At 40.6% G+C, this 12,502-nt stretch overlaps 1 protein-coding gene across 6 annotated transcripts in view; it reads left to right on the top strand.

The window, feature by feature from the left end:
* The first annotated feature begins 7,736 nt into the window (after window positions 1-7,736).
* ZDHHC8 (zinc finger DHHC-type palmitoyltransferase 8) overlaps window positions 7,737-12,502 on the top strand; it is a 122,818-nt gene continuing 118,052 nt past the window's right edge. For 3 of the 6 annotated variants that reach the window (XR_008469113.1, XM_054219375.1, XM_054219370.1), the window contains exon 1: window positions 7,737-7,924. Coding sequence is in view for 2 of the 6 variants with exons in the window: in XM_054219375.1 (XP_054075350.1) it covers window positions 7,821-7,924 (104 nt within the window). In the remaining 4 variants the exon portion in view is untranslated. The remainder of the gene's footprint in view (window positions 7,925-12,502) is intronic. The other 3 variants (XM_054219372.1, XM_054219374.1, XM_054219373.1) reach the window with 3 other exon arrangements.

The raw sequence follows: 12,502 nt of genomic DNA, 5'->3' as shown, positions 1-12,502 counted from the left end.
GTCCTCGAAATGGTTTTGTTGCTTACTGTATACTGACTATTCTAGAGTGTCGTGTCCCCTCTGCTGGGGTCACCAGGTATTTGTGCTTTCCCACCATCCCCACTGTGTTAACAGGGTTATTGAGATAGAACCTAACCTGTCTTGTCGGGCAATAGAGAATCTTAAAATACTAGCTTGGCTCAAAAATGGAAATAGTCCTTTGACAAAACAGTCCTTCCTGAATTTGTGGGCAACTACTAATTTTGTCAATTGCCTTATACTCATTTCTAAAATGGCAATAACTTCAGTGTGATTTAAATATCTGAACCTGTTTGAAGGTATTGTGTCATAGTAAAAATGGCTCATGCAGAAATTTTTTTAGTCATTGTTCAGACGCAATGCAGAAATTCACTGAATCTTTAATTTTAGCATTTTATAGGGATGTGTATAGGGGACTGAATTTGTCTCTAGGTTCTAAAGACAAATTGTATTCTTGGCTATTTTAACACCTGTGGTTGAATAATAGCTACTTTGCCTTTTAAACCTGAGGCGAGCTAACTCCTAGCATCTTTAAATGTAGACTAAAATAGTGGGGAATGTAGTTTTGTTAATGCAGCTGGTAAGAGAATAGTATTTCTAAGCATTTCTAACTTCAATAACAGCATTACTGAGAATATAGCTGAATCTTACAGAAGGTACAAGTGAAGATTTAAAAATCTTTAGAGGTTTTAATCCATTTCTGGTAAAAATGGAAACTACAGTATGATTAGTAAAGCGTTGTCAGGTGCTAAAGTCTGCAATTTGTACAAATTCTGCTTGCTTCAAGTGCAGAAAGATGCTATATAGCCAGGGTTAATAACCCAGCCTTTGTTGGTGCTAATGGTTTTGTGTGCATAAAACTGGATGGATGAGTGTCTGAGGACACCTGAATGATGAATTTAACTTAAAAATAGTTACGTTTTGGTGAGCATCAAAACAGTATATTCTTAAGGGTTTTTTTAACTGTAATTACCTTTTAAGTTTTTTTATTATAAAAATTAATTAAAAATAGTTCTCTCTGTAGCCCGTATTAATTACTTTGAAGACTACACTATTAGGTTGGGTTTTTTTCCTCCAGGAATAAGCTTGTATTAGTGATATTAAATGTCTCATTCACAAATTGCAAACACCCCAATTTGCTGTATTTTAACACTGTAAATGATGATTTTTTTTCCCCTATGTAATAAGGTAGCTTGTATCAAACACAAGTTCTCTGTGATACCAAAACTTAGAAAATTAAAATTCTTCTCAACACTGTGCAGACATGAGAATGTTGTGAATCTTTATTATTTTGGATAAAACATGCTCAAGAAATACCTGTATGAAAAGGACAAAGTCTGAATAGTTCTTTCAGTTGTGTTACTAAACATTTTGGAACTTGTTTAATTTAAAAATTTGAAGGATTTACTGCAAAATGAGGGATTAATTTGTTCATATACCTTCATCATGGAAAGAACTGTGACAGGGCTGAGGTTTGCAGATACCCCCTCTCTTTTCTCACTGGGTATTCTGTGTAGATGTGTGGGGAGGTGTTTGGTTCAGGAAGCACCCGCAGGCCGAGCAGTGCTTCCCTGCCTGTGACAGAGCACCTGCAGCCCAGGCCAGCTGTACCAGTTGGGAGTATGGGTTTCCCAGTCTGAGAGTCTGAGGTCCAGAAGGTGGATGCTGTGCTTCATGGCTAATGAATCCCGCTGAACTCTGCCTTCCCACAACAGAAATGCTTTGCGTTGCGCTGCCGCATCTCTTGATGTATTCCCTTGAATAACTTAATGGAAAAGTTTAATGTTACTAGCAACTTTTCTCTAAAGAAAAGGCTATCTGATTCGGAGTCCAGAAAACTCAATACCTTATTAATATTGAATTGCAACTATTTGTGTAGAAATGGAGATTGTGGGGGAGGTAACATTATAAATGGCTTTTTTTTTTTTTTTTTTAGTCTCCTGTACAGATTGCCATCAGCTTTCAAGGCTGAGTACTTGAACAGTGGTGTGGTTATTTAAAACAAACCCAAGCCTCTCTCCAGTTAAATCGCTGTAGCCGTCTTCCTTTATGCCCTTCTGTTCCAAGTACACCTGTCTGTTCTGGCTGGTCCAGCTTGTTTCTAGCAAGGTGTATTTTCTGAAGTGTCTATGGCAAACTCTAGTGTCTTAATTTTGATTAGCCAAATGAATTTCAAAGTGTTCTTAAATTGCTGAGGTCTTGTTTATGTGTAAACTTGCACTAGTTTAGTGAAGTGAGGTGTGTATAAAGGATTTTTTTTTAATTTTTGCTTTTATGATAGTTCATTTAGGATTTGCCTTGAAGGTCTTCTTAATTAGATTTAGCTAGAATTAACTCTTTAAAATAGAAATAAGAGGAATTAACCAGTCTTTCACTAACCTTAATTAAATCTTTGACAACGTATCATTTTCAGAGTCAGGAGATAACAGAAACTAAGTGCAACAGATCAGAATTATGCTTGATGAGGAAAAGTTTGAAGTAATCATCTGGAGAGTGGATTGTACATGTAAGTGATTTCTCAGACTAGTTCATGTGAAAACGAGGTGCTCTCTCAAGGAAGTGGCTTGTGCAATTATATAATAAGGAAATAATTCTTGAAGCTGTGAAAACTGACAAGAACAGGAGCAAAATCCAAACTTTAAGAGCTGAATAGTTATTAGTATTGACAGCTATGCATCAGATTTATAACCACTGGTGTACTTTCCCAATATGCAAATTTAAGTATGGAATATCTTTTTCCACTTCTATCACATTAGATATTAACCTGACTTAAGACCTGTTCATATTCGAAAGACTCGTTTGTCTAATTAGTTTGCTGCAGTCTCCTAGTGAAAATGCAACCCACATTACATTATTAAATAAATGACATTTGTAGAAATACTTTTTAAAGTTTTAATGGGGTTTGTGGAATATAGTTTGTCTGTTTTGCTTTTAACCAATTTACTGACACGTTAAGTACAAACCAGGTGCTATCACAATTCTGGATTAGATGTTATGTACAGCAAACTGTATTTTATGGAAGGTGTCCGACTACTGCAAATATTTAATGAACTTTATAGTCGCAAACTTACTTTCAGCTTTCAAGCTGGAGAAGTCCAGCTTTTTGTTGTTGCTTATCAGTCTTGACTCTACAAACTCACATCATCTGATTAACTGTATTGTAGATATTAACTGTTGTGTCAAGATGTGCAATTTACTTACAAGTTAACAGAGAAGCTAAGGGTGTCACAAGTTCTTACCTATTCATGTTGTGCTGGGTGTCCTCATTTCAAGTAGCTAAAAGTATATCGTTTTCTAATGCTGTTTTTCCATAAAAGCAATTATAGCTATGTAAACATCAACAAAGACGGATTGAACATTAAAATGACCGAATATTTTGCATTCTTTGGAGGATATTTCTCAAGACCATTCTACTAGGTATAATTAAAGTTACATTGTTTCATATAAATAGTGCGTATCAGTTTTAATATCTTCATTTGTTTTCTGATACATGAATCACTGTTGGCTTTCCGAGTTTCAGCAGCATCATTTAGAGTGGTACTCTGTCCCAGTGGAGGATAATTACACTTTATTAATGGTTTTAAACAGGATGGTTGGTGACGCTTCAGAACGATTCAGAGGCCTGCGTTATTCTAACGTAAGTAGTTCCTTGTGGGGATGGTTTAGGAGTCGGTCTGTAAATAAAGTAACCAAAGTCTCATAATAAATGCAACTTGACATGCCTCATCAGTGCAGTTAGGAAGTACATGTTACATGAGTTCTGTTCTAAGAAAATGCTATTCCATGGAAAATATCTTTTGGAAGAATCTAGAAAATGATGTGGCATATCCATTTTGCCTACTGAAAAGTCATTATCAGGCAATAATTTCTTTATATATCTAGTAACAAATAAACTTGAACAACTAAAAGAAAGTTGTCGTATTAAAGTTCCAGTGGGTAACTGAGTAGGCCTGGCGTGTACCCAGCACTGTCTAGCCTTGCTTGGACTTTTTGCCAGCACCATGCTGTGTGTGATGATCCAGATCTCCTCTGTACTGAGCACGCCAAGTTTGAGGGAAAACCAGCTTTTACTAAACACCTAATTGCTGATCCTTCAGGGTCCTGCCAGTGACCTTGAACAGTTCACAGGTCACCGGTACTACATGGCTGGCAAATGCATTTACTGTAGTAAGCAAACCCAGTAAGAAAAGCAGAATTATTTATTCTGGTCATTGTTTAATGACAACAGCTAATGCGAGCTAGGAGCTAAATTGTCCAGTGACCAATAAAAGATTCCAGGGATTTTCAGTGTGCTCACTTCCAAGTGTGCAAAATAAAATAACTTTCTTAACCACGTAGCTAAGATTTCCAGCTAACTTTAGTGCCACAATTAGATACGAAAATTGCATGGCGATCAAAATTTCTTGATGCTTGCTCTGTCATGAGTTTCCTTTCATCTTACCGGCTTTGAGAATGGTACCCTGGCATGTGCCTACAACACAGCTTCTGTGGTTGGCCCTTTCTCATCTGGGGTAAAACCTCAAAGTAAAATTTTGGAAAAAAGACATGCAATTACTAGACATACTCTGCCAGATTATTTTTAGACTGTTCTTTGTTGCTGTATTAGTTCTTTGGGTAGTCATTACATCTTTTCCTAACTCATGCTGCCATTGCTGTTTACCTCAGTGCTGCCAAGATCTTCTGGCACACTGATCGGGTAGTGTGAATCCAGAAGCTACAGTCCTTGAAATAAAGGCGTTCCAGGAGAGCCACTCTGAGACATGCCTATTCTGCTCTAGTCCAATCCTCCTCAGACATCCTTACTGTTTGAACGGTAACGCCATCTCACGGCTTTAAATATACTTGCCTTTTAATAGTGAGACTGCATGTTGCTCAGCAGTGCTGTATGCTGTCTTGAAAACAGACTGTTTTCGACGTTAGTGGGAAGGAAGTGAGGTGAACTGTGGGAACTGTTGGACACCAAATTACAGAAATGGACTGCTTTCTTATAGGCAATCTACAATGTGCAGCAGAAAAAAGTATCTCAAAATGCGATTCCACATAACACTGTAGCCTTGTAAGATGGAACGTCTCGGCCCTCTCTTGAAAATGCTGGTTCTGTGTGACTGCACTGTTGCACGGCAAAAGTGTCTTGGTGCAAAGGATGACTGTGCAGTGCAGACCAGGCTGGTACAATGGGCTTTAAGATCAGTTGAGGTTTGGAGATGCATAGATGCATCTTTTTTTTTTTTTTTTTTTTGTTTTGTTACTGTGAAAGCTGCAATTCTTTGTGCCCTGATACCAGATACTGGCGGTGTTATCTTTAGTGTCCCCCTCTCCGAGTGTTGCATCACTGGGAGATTAAAAAAATGCAAAGTTGCTTGCTGCTGAGTACCTGCCTTCAGAACAGGAGTGGCTTGAAAGATTGGGCCCGTAAATGGGGCTGTTAGAGCAGACTGTGGAGAAGCATTAGCATGCCAGGGTGATAAAGGGAAAACCATTTTGAAGGGTGGAAGGAGCCAGGAGCACTGAATCCTCACTTGCAAAGCTGTCTTTGAGAACCAGACTTTCTAGAGAGAGGTGAGAATCCTTGTAGGAAAATACAACTGAAAGTAATGAGGTGCAGAGAACAGAGTAGGAATAGACTCCTTAAGAATAACTCCTGTATTCACATCAAGGAATGTTACTGTCCCAGAAAGGCTTTGCCCTTAAAAAGAATGAAATTTAAGTAAATCACCAACATCCAAATACGTATCTTAAAATGAACTTGTGCTTATTGCTCCCTAGCTCCTGCTTGAAGCTTGACAGGATGCTTCTGTTGCTCACCTAGAAAGGAAAATTGCATGTTCATGCTAAAAATGCACATCTGTCACTGGGGAGGTAACTTCTTTACTGCTTTTCAAGCTCTAAGAAATGCATTTGAGTAAGTCTCTTACTGTCCATTACAGGATGCTAACCAAACTCCATAAACAGTCTATAATGCTTCTTATGGTAACATTTTCCGGTTTAAAATAAAAATATCAGTGGAAAAATAATCAGGGTTCTGTTTGCAACTGAAATTCTTCGCCAAGAATGTTGCTTCAGCGGGGAGGAGGAAAGGGCTTGAACTGATGGAAGTGATGAAGTCTCTGCTTATGTCATGGAAGTGGTGCTGAACTAACACCTACCCCAAGTGTATTAGGTGTGCTCCTGAAATGTATCTTCTGGCTTGGTCTTACTGAAAAGCAATGCAGTTACTACTTTGGGACCACTCAGCAATATGCATCGAACTGGGGTAAGTGACGGTGATCGAGAGATTTGCTTCCAAAGTACACTTTTGATCCAAGTTAATATGCTAGTGTAGATCTGCCCGAAGGCTTTCAGATTAGTATGCGGAGTCTGGTTCTCTGTAAAGTTGTTGACCTTTTGATTAGTTACAAGGATGTTAAGAATCATTTATTTCAATAAGCTGGCATGACAAGGAGTAGTGAAGCATAGGAAACATTGTGTCCCCCAAGCATTCAAAAATAACCTAAGTAGATGTTGTCCCTCCCTTGCCTCAAAAACCTAAGTCTCGAGTTCATTTTGTCTTCTGGATCTAGTCCCTTTTGGATAAAACTTCACATTTTTAAAGTTGTTCTCAGAGGGCTAGAGAATACTTTTTTTTTTTGAGGGGGGGGCAGTTGTTAGCAAAAGCTGAGATTTCACATAACCATATGCCTTCAGGCTGGAATTTGCTGGATTTGCTTTTATGAAAGCTGATGCTCACAATTTTTTTTGCAAACGGTGAAGTTGAGGACTCTTACTTGCTTTTTTTATTGGGTTTTACTTGTTCTGTTCTTAATACTTCAAGGACTGGGGAGCTCATCTGGTCTCAAAATGGGCAATGATAATGTCTTTTCAGAACAGAACTGGAGTATATACCTTCTAGGGCAAGCTTACTTTTAAGAACACCCAACAGAAGCTGCAAATGGACCTTTTGTTGTCTTATGCTGTCGTTGCTTTATCTGCCTGTTGGCAGCTGCAAATGGGGATTAGCTGAGGAAGAAAGCGGGAGGGAGGGAGCAAGCTGCAGCTCCTGGTCTTGATTTCTAAACTTCCAAGTGGCCTTGAACCCTTCCTCCCAGCTGAGGGTTTGTTTGCTGCTGGGTGGTGCCCCCGGAATGTGAACAGAGGAGCTATTGACACAGTGCTTTTTAGAAAGCGGATTTGGTGAACTTTCTGATGTTACCTTAAATTACCTCTTATTTGTGCTTCCTGATGCTAATGGATAGATTTAAAAAGAACAGTGTAGCGTCATTTCAGTTATATTTGCACTCATTCATCTTAGATTTGGCAGAGTGCAGCAGTTCTCCTAATACAATGAATCTGGGTTCAGCAGAATAAAATGTAGGGGTTTATTCGCCGAGCAATGGACGACTCGCGTCCCAATTTACTGCAGGCCCCGATCCTGCAACACCCTCCTGGGGGGACCCCCCGCCCGGTGGGGAGCCCGGGGGGTGCGGCGGGGGGCTCTGCGGCAGCGGCGCCGCCGAACCGAGCGCTTTAATGATCCGTCGTTATAGAGCTCCATAAACAGCTTTGGGTTTTTTCTCGTAAGAGGGGGGAAACTGGGTCCCCCCTTGTCAGTGAGGGCTGCTCCCCGCGGAGGCTCCGCGCCGCTCCCCGCGGAGGCTCCGCGCTACCTTAAGGGCTGGTTGACATCAGCGTGGCGGGGCGGGGGGCGGGCGGGGGTGGGATTTCCTGTGCGGGAGGTCAGCTGCTCGCCCCGCGCCCGCTCTCCCCGCGTCCTGCCGGCTCCCTCCTCTCGGCTGGGATTTACCCCGTGATGTGTGAGCTACAGGATGCCCAGCAGCACTGGAAAGAGGTTTAAACCTACTAAATACATCCCTGTCTCCACAGCAGCTGCCTTATTAGTGGGTTCGACTACTTTATTTTTTGTTTTCACGTAAGTACCGCTCCGGCGGAGGGGGCCCGGGCGGGGGCCGGGCTGGGGCCGCCCGGCCCGGGGGATGGTGGGGGGAGACGGCGGGGCTTGACAGCTCCTCCAGGCCCCGCCGCTGCCGGTCCCGCTCCCGGCCCGCCTCCCGCTATCCCCTCCCGGCTCGGCTTTGCAGAGGCTCGTTCTCGCTCCGCATGGTAGAACGTGTGTTAAAGTCAGATCCACCATTTCGCGGCACGCAGACCCCGTCAGGCTCCCGCAGCTGCCGGCCCTGCACATCAGCCATGCCGGTTACCCGCAGCCCCGCTCCGCGCAGGCAGGGCCGGTGGCCGGGAGGAACCTGGGGGGCGAGTCTGGCTCGGGAGGGAGAGCCGGCCTCTGCCGCGGGTCTCGTCTGGGCTGCGGGGTTTATCCGGCAGAGCCTTCGGAACTGGAAGGAATCCTATTCTAAGCGTTACGGATTCTACATATTTTTATGTAACTGTCCCTAAAAGCCTGAGGATCTAATGAACAAATTTAGATTTGCTTGAAGGAGGGAGGGGGAAACTTTCCCCCCCACCTCCCCGTTTCCTCTTCTCATTCCCTTCTCCCTTAAATGCAAAATTGAGCTCTGGCGGTCAGCTTGCAGATCTCCTGGAGTTGTATTAATATGTGAGTGGTGTAGTGCCTTAGCTTTCTGCTTCCTCTCCCTTTATGTAAACTTGAGTTATGTGGATTGCCAGCCCTTCCTATGCCGGGGTAACCAGCTTCCCTGCAGAGGCGGTGTTGGTATTTCGGGAGAGATGCTACAAAACTGCTCTGAAACGAGCTTTGACGAGGCTCTTTTTTGGGAAGGTGGAAAGATTGCTATTGGATATTAAGATTTATTGTTTCACTTATTTTGAAACTTTGTTTTCCTTGTTTCACCATTGTTGATTTTTAACAGAGCTCAGTGAAGCTGTTAGAAGCAGGAGGCTGTTTAACAGTGGGAGTATGGGTCTATGTCTTTATCCTTCTTGGTTTGGCTGTGATATGATTCTTGATGTTTCAAAATGGTCATTACTGGTATGGTAATCTCAATGTAGGGTTTCAGAATAAAATGTAAATATTGTTTTGTCTAACAGTTTCTTAAATCGGAATGGGTTTTGACACTGCATTATGCTTTTGACTTAATGTGATGATTTCTCATTGCTTGTTTTTAATGCATTTGATATGAAGTACTGGTAAATCCTTTCAGGATATTATACGGTTTCAGCCCCAAGAACTGGTACAAGTATAAGCCTACCATTCATCACTTGGGCATCTAATTATAGATTGGCGCTCGCAGGCAAACACAAGACAGAAGTTGTCTTCTGTGATGAACTTGGTTGACACTGGTGGTGTGACTATATTGGTTTCATAGTCAAAAAAAGGGGTCTTAATACTGGCATTTATTTTTCCTGCATCTTGAGAAATAGATGTATGCTAAGGTTGTTTCGGAAGCTGTATGGGTTTTTTTCCACATGATACTTCCAGTGTAGAGCTGCAAATTGCTTAGTGATGTAAGACTTTCCTGGTAACACAGTTGTTGTTGAAACATCCTTTTGGCAGCTGGACATCAACCGTTTTAGCATTTGTTACTGTATGGAAGAAGCAATTGGCTTTAGTCTATTATCGAATCTCAGTTTTAACTCTGCTCCCTCTGTTATCAGTGAATAATTACATGCAAAATGAAGTATTTTTAGGAGCTCTCCATATTGTAACTTGGCCTGTGCATCTTGAAGTGTTAGTAAATTTTTTGAGGACTGTCCCAGACATACGTTCCCTGCCGCTGCCAAGTCTTGTGTGTAATAAAAGTAACACATAATTGAGCAACTGTTGTCAGGCAGTATCCTGTCCATTCAAAAATACTCAGATAAACTTGTATGGAATTGGATTGTTTTTTATCCTGAGCAGTGCTAGTAAAATCTATCTTTGTCTTGGAGTCCAAGCGAGTAGTATGCATGAGATTAGTGCCTTTTTTGTGGTGGTGGGTTTTTTCCCCCCTTTTCTGAGCATCTCCTTTTTTTTTTTTTTTATCTTTTTCTACAGGCAGTATTTTGTGTCCTGAAGATCTTTTTGTTGTGATATATTATTCAAGGCTGAGATAGACCTGAATTTTCAGGGGTGTTGACTTGCACAGCTCTTCTGATGTTAGGTAGATCTCTGATATGCACCAGTTGAGGCCTAAAATTGCTTTAAGCAGTATGATTGCTACAATCCAAGCTTGCTTGTCATAACACAAGAACTTTATCAGATGAACATTTACATGTGTGTTTATTAATTCCTTATTTGTGTCATTGAGCTCTAAGGCTGCTATGTCTGTTAATGAACTAACCTGTGCATAAATACATGAAACTGATGATGGATGGGACTCGGATATCAAATTTTGGGTGCAGATCAGTTCAGTGGGATGTCAGGGACTTGAGCAACTTCAGTGCGGTGAATAGTGGAGGTTAATATATGTGGAAAAACTGAATTATTTTTTTTTTAACCACTTACTGAATAGAAAAAAGTCCTTTTAGGGCACTGCAAACATTTCTGAATAACATGTATAAAAAAATGGAGGCTTTGACTTGACTGTCTCCCTGGATGTGTTTGTGGGCTCAAGCCATGTGTTATGAGTGTCTTCTGTTAGATGAAAAGCTCTTTGAACTTGAAGACCAGGGTGAGCTTTTTAGTAATACAGTCTTTATTTTTAGCTTTTGTCCAAACACCTTTGCTGAACAGCAGCACATAAAGCATGTTTGAAATACAGAGTATCCGCTACTAATTCATGGTGCTGTTGATCAGTGGTACTCTTATACTTTAAATTGGGAAAATGCCATTATGGATTCTCCTTTATTCTTCTTCCTCAGCTAACTATTTAGGATTCATTGTATCACTGTTATACTACTTCTGGTTTTATGGGAGGGAACTAAATTATTTAGCTACCAAGATTATTGCCTGGAAAGGCAACTAAATATTGTGGTTGTATTATTGCAGGCTTTTAGCTCTCCACGTGTGTTCCTTTAATAATAAATACAAGCGTGTGAGTAGGTGGTCTAATTTGTCGCAGTAGGAGAGTAAACAAGCATTAGCTACTCATTATGAAGGAATGTATCAATAATGTCATATATAATGATTAGGTTAATTTACTTATATGAACAAATCAAATGCCATAATGAAGGAAGAACCCATTCTTCTTAACATTGCAAGAATCCAGAGCAATTCAGTTGTAGCAGACCTGGATTTATTTCTACCAAAACCTTTTTTCTTCATATTTCTCATAAGGCGTTTTGTTAGAGATAACAATTTAACCTATTTCAATGAAGGCTGAGCTCTTATGCCTCAGACTACCGACTGCTATGATGTAAACCTTAGTGCGTTCATTCAAAGAACTTGAGTTTTGAGAACTTTCTACCTTATTTTGGGTTGCGTAGCTTCAGTATTAGTTGAGAATGCAGCTTAATTGTCATTAAGCGTAATGCTGTAAAGCGTAACATCACTCAATGAACTATCGTTCTGGAGCTAATAGTTCTCTTCACCTGTTTAAATTGTGCTACTTACTGTAGTTTTTAATGCTAAGAACCTCGGAGTTAGTTTAGCAGCTGCAGTGCCTGCATCTATAGATTACACAGCCAGCTAAAAGCATAAGGCTTTAAGGAATAACTGTGGCTTATTTTAGTGAGGGGGAAAAAAAGCTCTTCGTTCTCTAACTGAATATCGTAGACTAGAAATTTCCGATAAAATACCCATTTTAAGACTGTGTTTTCTGTAGCATGCAGCCACTTGAGCATCTTTGAAGTGTGGCAGAAATGTGTAATTCATAGCAAAGATCCAGGTGCCACTACTTCTTTGATAGAATGGTAGTAACGCTGCTGTATATTGTTCTCCTAAATGGGATAATAAAATGGGTAATTTTCTGGGTGAAGTGAAAGCACAAATAAGGTGAAAACTCATTCAGCCAATACTGAAAATGAGACTTCAACTTTGTTCTTAGAAGTCATAATGGAAGGTAATCATAGGTATACACCACAGACATATGCAATTGGCATGCTAATGCAGTCTGTGACACAGGGGAATTTAATATCATTAACCCTCAGGAAACAGCTGAGGAGTCATAAATTGGTGTAAAAGAGCAGCTGAAGTTGAAGTCACAGTAGGGATGGACAGAAAATAGGGAAATAGCCTATACCATTGCTGGTCAGACGGTAGAAGGAGTATCAGGGAAGAATGTCTCAGTAGCAGGGCTAGTGGATTTACCTTCGCAAGAAGAAAAGCTCGGCTTCATTCACGAATGTTTAAAAAATTTTTGGTATTCTCCCCACATTTGTATATCGTGTTACTGTATTTCATGAGCTACAAAGACTCAGCATTTCTGCAATGGCTTAAACATACAGGTTAGTTGTTATGTTAATTCAGACACACTTACATTATGATAAATGCACTTCTTAAATCACAGACACCCCCCCTCCAATGATATGATCCGACACTAGAATGGCTCTTAAATAAATATGTAATAGTATTTTAAAGTTCAAAAATATAGTAACCATTCTGGATGCTAGTTAATGGAAGTATAAATACGTGTACCTAGAATTCTCGAAC

Source organism: Rissa tridactyla, chromosome 13 (assembly GCF_028500815.1).
Source record: "Rissa tridactyla isolate bRisTri1 chromosome 13, bRisTri1.patW.cur.20221130, whole genome shotgun sequence".
Lineage (NCBI taxonomy): Eukaryota > Metazoa > Chordata > Aves > Charadriiformes > Laridae > Rissa > Rissa tridactyla.
This window is presented reverse-complemented; position numbering and strand designations above follow the sequence as displayed.